The sequence below is a fragment of the Plecotus auritus genome (assembly GCF_963455305.1).
Source record: "Plecotus auritus genome assembly, chromosome: 1".
Taxonomy (NCBI): Eukaryota; Metazoa; Chordata; class Mammalia; order Chiroptera; family Vespertilionidae; genus Plecotus; species Plecotus auritus.
Window position 1 is genome coordinate 247,401,766 of NC_137770.1, and position 14,860 is coordinate 247,416,625.

Genomic DNA, 14,860 nt, shown 5'->3' on the forward strand with positions numbered 1-14,860 from the left:
TGGACAAACTTCGACAGTCTTTTCCGGATAAGAACACCACTCCACACTCCAGGACTCGGAGGGACCTTCCTCAAGCTGGCCAGGAGCTGGGAGACTGAGCTCAGCCCACACTCTGCGGGAACAGCGGGAACAGCGGGAACAGCGGGAACAGCGGGAGGCTCTGCCCCGAGGCGGGGACAAGGCAAGGACTGCCCTCCTCGCTGCCAGCGAACCTGGTCCTGGAGGCTCAAGCCGCTTCAACGAGGCAAGGAAAATGGAACACATCCCGCCCAGAGAGGAAGGAGCTAAACTTCACAGACTAGAGGTGCGCGTGTAGGAAATTCCAAGGAACCCGCTAAAAGCGATAACTAAATCGGGCTCCGCTGGGGGGCTGGCTACAAGAGCAACACACGAAAATTGGTCGTATTGCCAAAACCGGTTTGGCTCAGTGGATAGAGCGTCAGCCTGCGGACTGAAGGGTCCCGGGTTCGATTCCGGTCAAGGGCATGTACCTTGGTTGCGGGCACATCCCCAGCGGGGGATGTGCAGGAGGCAGCTGATCGATGTTTCTAACTCTCTATCCCTCTCCCTTCCTCTGTAAAAAATCAATAGCCGAAACCGGTTTGGCTCAGTGGATAGAGCATCGGCCTGCGGACTCAAGGGTCCCGGGATCGATTCCGGTCAAGGGCATGTACCTTGGTTGCGGGCACATCCCCAGTAGGGGGTGTGCAGGAGGCAGCTGATCGATGTTTCTAACTCTCTATCCCTCTCCCTTCCTCTCTGTAAAATATCAATAAAATATATTTTTTTAAAAAAAATCAATAAAATATATTAAAAATAAATAAAAAAGAAAAAAAGAAAAAGAAAATCGGCCGTATTTCTAGACCGTGGCACGCGAACAACCCAGAAATGAACTCAGGTTCCGCTCCCTCCTCGGGCAGTCCTCCCTGACCTCAGCCTTCCCTGTCCCGCCACGGGGCTGCACGGCCCCTCCGAACACTGACCGCTACGGTCGGCACTGTCCACCCCATCCTCACCAGCTCAGGCCCAGCACACAGGGCACCCCGGGAGCCCCAACGGAGGCGGCGTGTCCACCCTGGCGGACAGGCCTGTAAGGGGACAGGGGCACCTGCTGTGAGGACAGACAGCGCCCACGCTCCTGTTCCCCAACTGGGGGGACTTGGGGGGAGTCCTCCATTCTCACCTGCCACCGTCCCTCCCTGGGCATGCTGAGGGCTCCAGGTGGCCACTGACTGACCTTGGGTGGGGAGGGGGGTTCCAGTTGGCCACTGACTGACCTTGGGTGGGGAGGGGGGTTCCAGGTGGCCACTGACTGACCTTGGGTGGGGAGGGGGGTTCCAGGTGGCCACTGACTGACCTTGGGTGGGGAGGGGGGTTCCAGGTGGCCACTGACTGACCTTGGGTGCGGCGGGGGGTTCATGACAGGGCCAGGCTGTGCTCCGTCTTCACACACACACACACACACACACACACACACACACACACACACACACCCTGGAGTGTCCCTGCTTCAGGGACAGATGCGGACATCTGCAGCCCCTCTCCTGTCCAAAGGGAACCCTTCCTGACCCCACAGCACCCTCTGGCCGCCACGGCCCGCCCTGCACCGGCGGGTGAGCTGGGTTGGCTGACAGCTGACCGGAGAGCCGGTGCCAGGCCAAGCTGTAGTGAAAGGGGGAAGTGGCGGCTGAGAGTGAGGGTGACGGCAGGCCATGGTGGCCGTAGTGACCACACAGCTTTGGGGGGACTTTCAGCCCAGCTCACGGACGCCATCGGAGCCCGAGAAAGTTGAGGGGAGTCCCCAGGGGTCACCCATCATCCTGGCAGCCTTGCCTCCCTGGCTGTCGCTCTCATTGCCCATGGCCTCCCCCCAGCCCCAGTGACCTGACGGTTAAACTCTATTCACCCCCGGGGCCCCACAGGAAACCTGTCCCCTTCTCTAGGGGAGACACTCCAGTGGTGCCCCTCGCCATGCTGCTAGGGTGCCTGCTGAGCCACCGCTGGGAGCTGTCGGGGGACTGCTGGAGACTTGGGTTCGAGTCCCTCCAGGCTGGGCTGAGACTTGTGTTCGAGTCCTTCCTAGGGAGGCCTGGGAAGGACACCCTGAGCCCCCGGCACCCCGGGCACAGTGACCGGCTGAGCCTCCGGCCCGGCCACCCTGTGAGCTGCAGCTGCCCAGCTTTGGTGCAGGGCGCTCTGTTCCCGCAGCTCGAGCGGCCGCCTGGACAAGGCTCTGGAGACACGCAGGTAGGGGGGGTGGCCGGGGTGGTACTGCTGGGCGTCTGCAGGTGTGTGCCCTGCCTGGGAGAGGCACCTGGGCACCGGGCACTCTCGGGCTCTGCTCCTGGGCTCACGCGCCCCCCCTCAAAGCTGAGATTGGTCTCAGGGACCCGAGGCCCGGGGGCAGGGGCGGGGACAGCAGGTGGTGGAGCTCTCCATCACAGCCACAGCCCCAGCGAGTTCCAGGAAGTCAGGCTTGTGGGGGCCGTGCGCCCAGGACGGGGTGCTCGCCGCACGCAGGCCGCCTGGGAGCTGGGCGCTGCGGTCCACATGGCCGCGTGCCACGGACAGTGCGTGCCATAGGAGGTCCTGTGTGCGCGTGTGTGAGCCACGCATGAGAGTGAAGTGGGGGTCCCTGGAGGGCTGGGGTCCCAGGAGGGCTGGGGTCCTGTGGGACCTGAACACATGCCCCGGACACGGTGAGGGACTGGCGCCTCGTGTGACCACAGAGTCGGGGCGCTCCTGTCCGTGGTGACGGGCTGGCCAGTGTGTGGGAGCCACAGGTCCCCAACACACATTTACACACGCACACCCACGCACACTTCCTCATCGCAACGTGCACTTACACATTCACACTCACACCAGGGCGCACACGCATTCTCAGTAACACCCACTCACACATATATATGCACATGTAACACCCACTCATACACATACATGCACACGTAATGCCCATGCACACATATGCATGCACACGTAACACTCACACATATACATGCACACATAACACCCACTCACACACATGCATGCACACGTAATACCCATGCACACATATGCATGCACACGTAACACTCACACATATACATGCACACGTAATACCCACTCACACACATGCATGCACACGTAATACCCATGCACACATATGCATGCACACATAACATTCACACATATACATGCACACATAACACCCACTCACACACATGCATACACACGTAATACCCATGCACACACAACACTCACACATATACATGCACATGTAACACCCACTCACACACATGCATGCACGCATTAACACCCACTCACACACATGCATGCACACGTAATACCCATGCACACATATACATGCACACGTAACACCCTCTCACACATGTTCACGTACTGGTCCATACACACTTACACCTACATAGGCGCACCTCATTCAAACGTTCATGCGCACACTCACATGCATTCTTACACACTCACGCTTGCTCGTGCCCACGGGCTCCCTGGCTCGCATGGCTACCCCCACAGCCTCCCGGGCCAGCAGGAGCCTCTGTACATGGCCCTGTGCCCTGGGCAGGAGGTGGGCCTTGCCAAAACCTCCCACCACCCCAGCCCTGCAACGCACAGCGCCAAGGTCCGCCTGACAGTCCGTACAGCCCGGGCTCGGCGCCTTCCTCCCATTGTACAGACTAGGACACTGAGGCCAGGAGAGGCTCGGGACCCACCCCGGGGCACGGGAACCTCGCATGGACACCCAGGTCACCGTCCCAACATCCCCTGAGGTGTGAACCGGCGTCACCCCGCGTCACCGATGAAGAATCCAGGGTCAGAGAAGACACAGCCAGTGAATGGTGGGGCGCTCCCCCGCCTGGAGCAGCCACGCCCCAGCCTGGCCCAGGGCGCGGGGCGGAGGGCTGCAGCTGCGGGGGCCCTGGCGCCTCACACCCCGCTCGTTAGCGCCTGCCTTTCGCTTTCCCCTTCCCCTTCCTCTTCCCGGAACCCTTCTCCATAGAAGAAACAAAACCAAACGTCTTCGACGAAGGCGGTGAGCGGCCACGCCAGAGGGAGGGTGCGCGCCAGGCCACAAGGAAAGCCCCCGCCCGCAGGCCGGCCCGGCCCCTCAGCTCTGTGCCCGGCCCCTCAGCTCTGTGCCAGGCCCCTCAGCTCTGTGCCAGGCCCCAAGCACAGCACCGGCTGGCAGCCAGGGGCCCACACACCGTCCGAACCCTCGGCGCATGGCTCACTCACACACTCACAGTCTCACACACTCACAGTCTCACACACTCACAGTCTCACACCGTCACACTGACAGCGCTCTCACACACTCACAGTCTCACACACTCACAGTCTCACACACTCACAGTCTCACACACTCACAGTCTCACACACTCACAGTCTCACACACTCACAGTCTCACACCGTCACACTCACAGCGCTCTCACACACTCACAGTCTCACACACTCACAGTCTCACACCATCACACTCACAACGCTCTCACACACTCACAGTCTCACACCGTCATACAGCGCTCTCACACACTCACACATGCTCACTCTCACACCATCACACCCACACCATAACACTCTCTCACTCACACACTCACAGTCTCACACACTCACAGTCTCACACACTCACAGTCTCACACCGTCACACCACAACGCTCTCACAAACTCACACATGCTCACTCTCACACCATCACACCCACACCATAACACTCTCTCACTCACACACTCACAGTCTCACACCATCACACTCACAACGCTCTCACACACTCACAGTCTCACACCATCACACTCACAACGCTCTCACACACTCACACATGCTCACTCTAACACCATCACACCCACACCGTCACACTCACAGCGCTCTCACACACTCACACATGCTCACTCTCACACCATCACACCCACACCGTCACACTCACAACGCTCTCACACACTCACACATGCTCACTCTCACACCATCACACACACACCATCACACTCACAATCTCACACTCTCACCCCACCACACTCACACCATAACACTCTCTCACACTCACACACTCACAGTCTCACACCTCACACCATAACACACTCTCACATCTTCACACTCACAATGCTCCACACACTCACTCACACCCAGTGTGTGCACCCACAGGTCCCAAAGGCCAAGGCCACCCCTGGCAGGGTGTGCTGTGGGCAGGCTCAGCCCCACCAGGCATGCTGGCCCGGCCTCCCTGCCAGCTGCCAGCTGCGTGCCCAGAGCCGGGGCCCAGCACCCCCTCCTCTGCTCCCCTCAGGCCCCGGTGAGGGCCCCGGCCCCCTCGGGCCTCCCCAAGTGGCTCTTCAGGCACTGGCGGCACCTCCTCCCCAGGGCCCAGTCCCAGGGCCACCCACTGACCTGAGGGCACTGACCCAGCACATGGCTCTCCTCCTGCCTGGCGACGGGTTGGGGGCGGGTGTCCTGGGGCCCCGGGAGGCCATGGGGCTCAGGGGCCCGGGGCCGAGGCCTGCATCTCCCCGCGGCGAGGCCTGCTGCCCTGCGCTGCCGGGGCCCCTGCCGACAGCGCCGCTGCCTCTGGGGCCTGTGGCCTCCGGGCCTCCCCTCCGGGGACTTCCTGTTGCCGGTCCCTGGGCAGCCGGTCGCCGCCCGCACTTCCTGCCTCCCCCCCCCCCCCCCCGCTGGGACCTGAGGCCCAGCGCTGCCCACGGCGCTGCTTGGCCAGCGGGCCTTGAGTGGCCCGGCTTCCGGCCCCCTGTGGGCAGAGACCGCAGCCCTCTGGGTCCCCGGGGGGCAGCTGTGTCCCCTGGGAGGAAGCTCCCGCAGGCCCCCCGCGGCCTCCCCTGCAGCCGTGGCTTCTCCCAGCACCACCTAAGCCCTCGCATCCCAGGGCACCAGGCCCAGCCTCCTTGGCCCTGAGAAACCCCTGCCCAGAACCGGTGCCCCCCGCCCCCCAGCTGGCTGCCTCCCAGCACGCTCCCCCCACACCCTGAGCCGAGGGCCCAGCTCTGCCCTCCGAGGCCACACGGGGGTGGTCATCGCTCTGCCCTTGGACACCAAAGGACCAAGACGGTTCCAAGCCCAGGCCAGGCCCTACCCTCCCGGAGCTCCCGCTCCCCGCACCACACGCAGCCTGTGCGGGAGCCGGGCCACACCGCCAGGGGCCGCCACGCTGCTGGCTCTGCGGACGCTGGGCGGACGCTGGGCGGACGCTGGGTGGACGCTGGGCGGACGCTGGGACTGAGTGGCCACGGCCCAGAGCAGAGGAACAGGGGTCCCTGAGGGGCCCAGACTTGTGGGGGCCCTTTCCCAACTCTGGTTTCCCTCCGGTAGGCTGAGTCAGGAGGCCTGGGCTGCTGTGACCTCCCAGACCAGCCGTGGGCAAACGACGGCCCGTGGGCCGGATCCGGCCCGTTCGGCTGTTCTATCCGGCCCGCGGAGCCGAAAGAGCGGAGGGTTCTCTTGCTCTCCCCTCCACTCCTTTACTTTGAATTTATATTCGTTCACACAAACACTCCATCCATGCTTTTGTTCCGGCCCTCTGGTTCAGTTTAAGAACCCATGGTGGCCCTCGAGTCAAAAAGTTTGCCCTCCCCTGTCCCAGACCCTTGCTCTCGGGCCTGGTCCTCCCCGTGCCCGCCCAGCTCCCAAGGCAACATCCCCCGCTGGACATTCACGCCACCGCCCGCCAAGGAGGGCAGCTCCCTGGCCTTCTATCTTACGCAGAGCTGGCAGACGCGTGGGGCTGGAGCATCGCTGGGGTCCCACGCTGGGCAGCTCTGGTCTCCCACTCCACCCTCCCTTACCCCAAGGGCCGGAGCCTCACAGTGTCAGGGACCACCCTGCCACGCCACACTTATCAGGGTGGGTGGGAGCCAGCGAGCAGGGCCCGGCCGGGGCCAAGGGTCGGCCTGAACAAAAAGGGGCGGGGGAGCTTCACTCGGGACTCCAGGGTCCCGCCAGCTCCGGAGCCAGGCGAGCGCCGGGCGCTGCTGGTGCTGCCCGCACCTACCCGGGTTTGCATGTGGCATTAATTCAGGGCCTGGTCCTGGATCGGCCAGATGGCCCTACGCCCAGGGACAGGGGTCCTCGGAGGAAGCAGAGGGTGCATGAGGAGACTCGGTGAAGACAGACCGCGACGGGAGCCGTGCGGCCACAGGCCCAGGGCGCGGCCGGCCGGCCTGGCCAGAGGCTGCAAGAGGCCCGAGGAGGGAGTGTGGGCCCGCCTGCACTTGATTTTGACCTCTGGCCTCCAGAACAGAGAGGTCCGTGGTTGTGTGAGCCCCTGGCTGCGGCACTTTCCGGCAGCAGCCGCCGTGGGAAACGCTGCCCCAGGACTCGCCATCCCTTTCCTGACGAATGTGGACTCCCAGCTGGTCTGCACCCCGGCCGCCCGTGTGCACAGCGTCTGCCAGGCCTGGCTCACCCTGCACCCTCCCGGGCATGGCGAGGCCTGCAGGCCCGCACCCACCACTCTCGCTCACGCACCCCTGGCCAGCCCTCCCGTGGCTCAGTCGAGTGTGGGGTCTGGCTCCCGCTCCCCACCCTGGGCCCTGTCTCGAAGACCACAGTGGTCTCCACCTGGAAACCTACTCCTCCCCCAACAAACGCTCCCTCATCTTTGGAGACAGAACCATCTAGAACAGGGGTCCTCAAACTTTTTAAACAGGGGCCAGTTCACTGTCCTTCAGACCGTGGGAGGGCCGGACTATAGTTTAAAAAAAAAAAACAAACTATGAACAAATTCCTATGCGCACTGCGGGCCCGGGACGCGTCGGCTGCTAAGCAGGACAGGCAGCGGCACCCGGCGGGCCGGATCCATGTCCTCGGCGGGCCGCCTGTGGCCCGCGGGCCGTAGTTTGAGGACGCTTGATAGAATCTCACCTCCCCCCGGAAATCTCCAACTCGATGGCACAGCCCTGCTCACCAGCGTCGTCACAGGGGGATCCCAGCCCCCCACGGCCGAGGCAGGCCCATGGGCGGGCAGTGGGTCAGTGTCACGTCCGCACACGTGGCCAAGCCGCCGACATGCCCATCACCAGCACGGGCCTGGACTTTGCTCAGAGCCAGGGCGAAGAACCGTGGCTGCCCAACCCGTGTGGCTCAGGGGTTGAGGCGATGACCTGTAAACCAGGTCACAGTTCAATTCCCCCGTTTTGGGGCTCGGTCCCCAGTAGGGGGCGCACAGGAGGCAGCGATCACTGATTCTCCCGTCGTCGATGCTTCTATCTCTCGCCCTTCCTCTCTGAAGCTAATAAAAAATAGAAAAAGAGCCGAAACCGGTTTGGCTCAGTGGATAGAGCGTCGGCCTGCGGACTGAAGGGTCCCGGGTTCGATTCCGGTCAAGGGCATGTACCTTGGTTGCGGGCACATCCCCAGTAGGGGGTGTGCAGGAGGCAGCTGATCGATGTTTCTAACTCTCTATCCCTCTCCCTTCCTCTCTGTAAAATATCAATAAAATATATTTTTTTAAAAAATAGAAAAAGAACAGTGGCCTGCAGCCCACTTGACCCTCCACAAGAACTGACGGGCAGTGAGGCTGCGCCCAGGCCCACGTGCGCCCAGGACGGCTGTGTTGGAGCTGCCAGCATCCCCAAGCCCAGAAGACAGCAGTGGCCGGGGTCCAGGGGCACTGGGATGGAGGCGGGCACCCTGGCCTCTCCTCCAGGCCCCGGGACGCCAGGAGGGGCAGGAAGAGGCGGGCATGGTGGCCACCGCCTGAGGGGGCCTGGGCTTCCGAGGACCAAGGCCGAGCTGCGGGAGGGGTGGGTTTCTCCTCTGGGGCCCCGTGCTCAAGCTCTGCGCCCACATGGCCCCGACGCTCCAGCCCCACAGCACCTGGGCCTTCCCCTCCCAGGCCTGGTGCCTCCGCCCCAGCAAACGTTCCCAAGCTGAGCAACTTCTCCCGGGGCGAGGGCCGCGGAGCTTCGGACAGCGCGGGGTCTCAGGGCCAGAGTCTCAGGGCCGGGGTCTCAGTGGTGCAGAGCCCTGGATGGGAGGCGCCCAGGAGGACAGCACTTGGGGTGGGCTGCAGGGGAGAGAGGTGGCTGGGCAGGGCCACCGGGCTGAGGTCCCTGTCCTGGGCACCAGGGCCACACAGGCCTGGGGGGGGGGCGCAGGTTGGGGTGTCGCTTTCCTGTACCTCTCCCACCTCAAACCACAGCGGCAGAGGCGGTCCAGGATTCACACTTCAGTTCATCATAACACTGACAACGGGAAGGCAGAGGAGGTTGGGCGGGGGGGGCTGTAAGAGATCAACCAAAGGACTTGTACGCATGCATATAAGCATAACCAGTGGATAAAAGACACTGGGGAGGGGCAGGTAAAGGCATGTACTGGGGGGAAGGGGAGGCCGGGGGGAGGTCAATGGGGGGGAAAAAAAAAGGAGACATATGTACTACTATTTGTAATACTTCAAACAATTAAAAAAAAAAAAATAACACTGACTAGTTTCCACCTCTCAATTGCTTGAGAAAACTCTCCTGAGGGCAGACGGTGGGCCCGTCCACCCCGAGTTCCTGCCTGCCCGCCCCGCCCCGGCCTAAGAGGCTCCCTGCCCCACCCCGGGGCCAGCTTAGGCACCTAAGGCCCCAGACCCTGCAAGGGGACACGGGGTGCCACCCCCGAGAGGCGCTCAGTCCATGGCTGCCACCATGAGACTCTGCTCCACCCACAGGAACCTTGGGGAGCAGGGTGGGGCAGTGGTTAGAGCACGGACTTCGTTGGGGACAGGCCTGGCTCATTCTCCTCCTAACCTTGTGGCCCACCCTGAGGCTCAGGTGCCTTCTCTGGCAGCTCCTGGGTGGCGCCGTCCAAAGACCACGTGGCAGGGCTGTTGGGCAGGGTTCCCCCAGGGGCCCCGGGAGGCCCGTTCTGAGCTGTTACCCCAAGTCGGGAAGGCCGCCTGGAGGTGAGGGGCCAGGCCTTTGCCACAGCGGCTCGCTCAGTCCAAGGAGCCACCCTCTCTGCTCCCGTGGCCCCGGTCAGACCTCGCTGCTCAGGCTGGAGCCGGCCACCTGCACGGGCCGCCCTTGGGCAGGACCCTCCCGCTCCTAGGAGAGGCTGCCCCTCCGGACCCCCAAGCATGTCCCGTCTGTCTGTGGGCTACCTCCCCTCCCCCGCACCAGCTCCACCCGTGTCCACCCCTGCAGTGCGCCCGGTATGCCCTGGGCACCCCCTGCAGCATGAACAGATGGGCCCCCCACTAGCTGGACGCCCCCTACCCTCCGTGGGGTCCAGTTCACGGGGCTCATTTGTTTAATCAGACCATTCAGCTGACCTAAACACCCCCACTTCTCCATCTCAGCGGGGGCTCTGGCAGCATGACCGGCGCCCAGCTCTGCTCCCTGGGGGACCTCAGCCAGGCACCAGGGCTCCCCATCTCGGTGTCCTCGCTCACAAAGCAAGGCCGCAGCCTGCACCGCAAGCCGGTGGGGAGCCGGGACCACCTCCCTCCCTGAGCCTGCGGGCCTGCCCCGCCCCGCCCCACCCCGGGCAGGCGGACTGCCCCTGCTGCTGACCCCAAGGGGCAAGGGCACGTGGCGGGCGGAAACCTGGCAAGCACCTGTCGGACGCCCAGAAGGACAGACCGTCTTCTCTGAAGTCCGAGTCAGGCTGACCCCGAGCCAGACCAGGCACCAAAGGAGAGAGGTCTTCCCCAAATCCAGCCCGCCCCACTCCGCTTCCCGGCCCCTGGGCTCCCGCACCCCCACGCACCCACCGTGCCGGCCCCTCCGCGCATTCACACTCGCTGCCAGGGGCCCACCCTGGCTCCGGGCTGGATCCCGGCCTGCCCCCCGGCTGCGAGGGGCTGGGATGTGCCCACTCAGGGGCAGAGGCTGCCACCAACCAGCCCCTCCTGGGGACAGTGTCCACCTGTTGAGGCCAAGGCAGGGGTGTGAAGGCCGGCACCTCCCCGCCCGCAGTCATTTCGAGATGGCGGGCCAGGCCGATGGGCAGGGCAGGGGCAGGAAGCGCCCTCCTCGGAAGGGGCGCCAGGGCCAATGTGTCGGCTCCGGCCCGCGCAGTCCCCAGCTCCCAAGGCTGAACTCTGCTCTCCCGATGAGGAAGTTGAGGCTGAGCGGCTGCAGCCACGGCCACCCGGCCAGCACTGCCCATGTGACCCAGAGCCCGGGCCACCTCGCCCATTTTCTGCCAGGCCTGGCCCGGAGGGGCAGAGGGGGCACAAGGGCCTACTCTCAGGTCTCCCACCTGGGGGGACACCCACCAGCCCAGGGGCAGCTAGAGGGCTCGGGCTCTGGGCAGAGGCCACACTGCGTGCCAGGCTGCCCTCCTGGCTCAGAGCCGGCCTGTTTGGGCACAGCTCAGAGGGGGCAGGACCCGGCGGCACAGGCCCCACCCGGCCCTGCTCACCGCTCACAGCGGCCGTGCCCTCCGGGGGCTCTGGTGCTCCCCCGGGAGCAAGCTCTGGCGAAGAAGCAGAGCCCAGGCCTCCGTTTCCCCAGCAGGAGCGCAGGCTGTGCCAGGAGCTGTTGGGAACAGCACCAGGCTGTGCGGACAGAGCGAAGGAACTCAACAGCGACAGACTCGGGGGCTCCTACAAAGCCGTGGCCAAACCCCACCGGGCAACTGAGAAAATCGAGGCCAGGGGACAGCATGCTGTCACCCACCGCTGGGCTGGGGGTGGGGGGGGGCTGGAGCCATGGGGCCTGCACCCGGCATCACCCCGACCCCGAGTCCCCAGTCTCGGGGCCGAGGGAGGCAGTCAGGGCACTGCCTCCTGCCTGCGAGCCCACACCCTTCCCCTCAGGGTCCAAGCGGGCCGCCCTCCAGAGAGGGCTCCCAGTCTGCTGGGGAGGCAGCCACCGCTGACTCACATCCTCGTGACGCTCTTCTGCCCAGACACGGTGACACACCAGCCCGCGTGCTGGGAGGGATCTTCCACGAGAGGTAGCCAGGCGGGAAGAGCACACGAAAAGCGTTGGGTCAGAAGCAGCTTGTGCAAAGGGCCTGGGGTCAGGGTGAGAGGAGGCAGAGGCCTTCAGACACGGGCGACAGGGGCAGGCCCAATCTAGGCCGCTGCGTGTAGATGGCTCTCACGCCTGCCCCGGCTGAGCACTGAGCTCTGTTCGGGACCGGCCTCCAGTCCCGGCCTCGCCTCTTCGCACTGGGGACCTGGTGCGAGTCACTTCGCCCGGAGCCCCACTTCCTCGCCCTCCCATACAGGGCGTTGGTAACAGCGTCCCGAGGACAAGGAGGCAGCTCACGGGGACTCTCCATGGGCACCTGGCCTAGTGCCGGGTCCCAGGGTGTCTGGGGGTGAAGGGCACCCTGCTTAGCCCAGATCCCAGCAGCAGGGTGAGGTGACAGGGAACAGCTCGTGCTGAGGTCGGGGGGGGGGGGGGGGAGAGGGAGGTAGAGGAGGCAGCCAGAGCGATCCAGCCCCACTGCGCCTCGCAGGAGCCCAGGGTGGAGGCCAAGGTCAGCCACGCCACACACTGCGTGGACACCCGCTGTCCGCGGTGCCAGTCCAGGGCATCCCAGGGCAGACCAGCTGGGTCACCGGCCTTGACCCCTGTAGCTGCCAGTGGCCTCGGCCGCCCCGCCATCTGTTCCATTACTCATCGCTCTCGTCCCCTTCATGCCGTGCTGGCCTCCCGCAAACCACAGGGGCTCCCTCAGCCCACACAGCACTTTATCCCCCGGGTCAGGGCTCCTGGTCAGGACAGGGCACCAGGCCCAGGTGGTGAGGTCTGGCCAGCCTGGCTCCTCCTGCCGGGGGTCTGACCCCCAGGCCCAGGCCCACTGTCTGGGCAGAGGTTCTGGGTAATGCCCGCTCTGCCCCGGGCTGGAACAGTCAGGGTCAGGCTGGGTCGGCTACACACAGGGTCACCTCCACACAGGGTCACCTCCTTCTCCCACTGACTTCAGCCTTTTAGGATTCGGTCTTTCTTCCGTTGTAACCTACCGTTCCCCTTTTATCACTAATGTGAATTTGTAAGCTGTTTTCGAACGTTTTTTTCCTTGGACGCGGCTGATCGATGCTCACCCTCTGAGCGTTTTATTGGAGGCACTGTCTGGCTTTGGGCTGCTTCTTACTCCTGAGTAAGTTTTAGGTGGTCACGCGGAGGGGCTGGGCCTTGTCCTCTCACCGGCTACCTCCGGCACCACCCCAGGCCTGGAGAGCAGCTCCGGGGTGCCAGGCAGGGTCTGGGGGAGCAGCCACTCGGGCATGGGTCTCCGGGGTCTCCGTCTCCCAGAGGCAAGGGACAGAGACAGGCCGAGAGGGAGGGAGCTGAGAGGGGGCCCAGGAAGAGGCAGAGAGGGGCCGAAGAGGGAAGGAGGAGCCAGCTGAGCCAGCATGAAGCTGGGGAACTGAGAGCAGCGTGCTCCTCGCCGGCCTGGGAGCCCTGGGCTTGGGCGCTGGACAGGAGGACTCATGGCCACTGGCTCCTGTGCGCCCCCCTGTGAGGACCCCCTGTGCATGTCCCCCCTGTGCGGGCCCCCCTGTGAGGATCCCCCTGTATGTGCCCCCCGTGCAGACCCCCCTGTGAGGACCCCCCTGTGCGGACCCCCCTGTGCAGGCCCCCCCCCCTTGGGGACCCCCTTGTGCACGTCCCCCATGTGCACGTCCCCCCTGTGCATGCCCTGTGGGCCTGGCTGACCGCAGTCCCAGGCGCCCTCACACTGCCCCATTGTTCGCAGGCCCCGTGAGGAGAAGGGTTGGCCCGGGGCCCAGGTTGGTGGGAAGGGGCCCAGCCCCCAGCCGCCCCGCCCCTCCCCGGGCATCTGTGCCCAGCACTTGACAGACGAGAGAGGGGGTTCTCTATCTGCCCTGCACACTGTCCCCTTCCAAGGCCAGGGGTCCAGGGGATCCTGCACCCCACAGCCCCCACCCCCCCTCCTAGCTCGGAGCCGCCGGCTCAGCCGCAGCCCAGGCCGCTCCTGGAGGGCGCCCTTCCCTGACCTCCTGCCAGTCTTCGGCCCAGTCAGGTCACCCCAAGACACTGCTGATGCCCTAGTGAGGGCAGGTCGTGGCCCTCAGGGTCCCAGGCGGTTTGGGGGATCGCAGAGCCCAGCTGGGGCTGGAGAGGAGGGCCTCCAGCAGAGCGCATCCCCACTGCCCCCCGGACTCCAGCTGGGCCCTTCCTCAAGGGTGGCCGGCTCCTGCCAGAGCCCTGGCCTCCACAGCCAGGCCCGAGTGAGCCCCCAGGCCAGTGTGAGCCCCCAGGCCCGAGTGAGCCCCCAGACCCGTGTGAGCCCCCAGGACCGAGTGAGCCCCCAGACCCGAGTGAGCCCCCAGGCCCGAGTGAGCCCCCAGGCCCGAGTGAGCCCCCAGACTCGAGTGAGCCCCCAGGCCCGAGTGAGCCCCCAGGCCCGAGTGAGCCCCCAGACCCGAGTGAGCCCCCAGGCCCGAGTGAGCCCCCAGACCCGTGTGAGCCCCCAGACCCGGTTTCTCCCGTGCGCCCAGCAACCCCAGTCCCCAGCCCCGGCACAGGGGCCTTAGATCACTGGATCCCCAGGCAAGGCGCCCGCTTGGCCCTGCCCTCAGCCGGGGGGCCATCAGGGGCCACCGTGGACGGGCAAACGCTCTCCTCCAGCAGGTGGCCTCGCAGGCCCCCAGGGGCAAGGTGGCTGCTGTGGCTGCAGAGGCCTCCCCGGGGCCAGGGACCTGCCACGGGTCGGGCAGCCTGCCCTGTGGGGGGAGGAGGCGCGGCTCAGTGGGTGCTGCAGGAACACCCCTTCCCCAGGGAGAGACCGTGGTCACAGCTCTCTGGCCAGAGAAGCCAGCAAAGAGCCTGATGGTGGGTGGGGTGGGAGCAGGGTGGGCATTGCCAGGCGGGTTCCCGTCTCACCAGCTCTCACCCTGGGCCCAGTGGCCCCTCAGTGGGGGTCACTGACGGCCCTGGCCGGCTGCCCCCCCGCCCCCCCGCC

The 14,860-nt window shown here is 64.9% G+C and overlaps 1 protein-coding gene across 4 annotated transcripts in view; it reads right to left on the reverse strand.

The window, feature by feature from the left end:
* The window catches only part of SH3BP2 (SH3 domain binding protein 2), a gene marked incomplete at its 5' end in the record, with an annotated part of 44,130 nt that overhangs the window by 17,690 nt on the left and 11,580 nt on the right, over window positions 1-14,860 (reverse strand). The window contains one exon of one of the 4 annotated variants that reach the window (XM_080683068.1): window positions 5,380-5,553. The exons of 2 other annotated variants lie outside the window; for them this stretch is intronic. Coding sequence is in view for 1 of the 2 variants with exons in the window: in XM_080683064.1 (XP_080539190.1) it covers window positions 5,366-5,448 (83 nt within the window). Of the gene's footprint in view, window positions 1-5,365; window positions 5,554-14,860 lie in introns of those variants that run through there. One more of the 4 variants, XM_080683064.1, reaches the window with a different exon arrangement.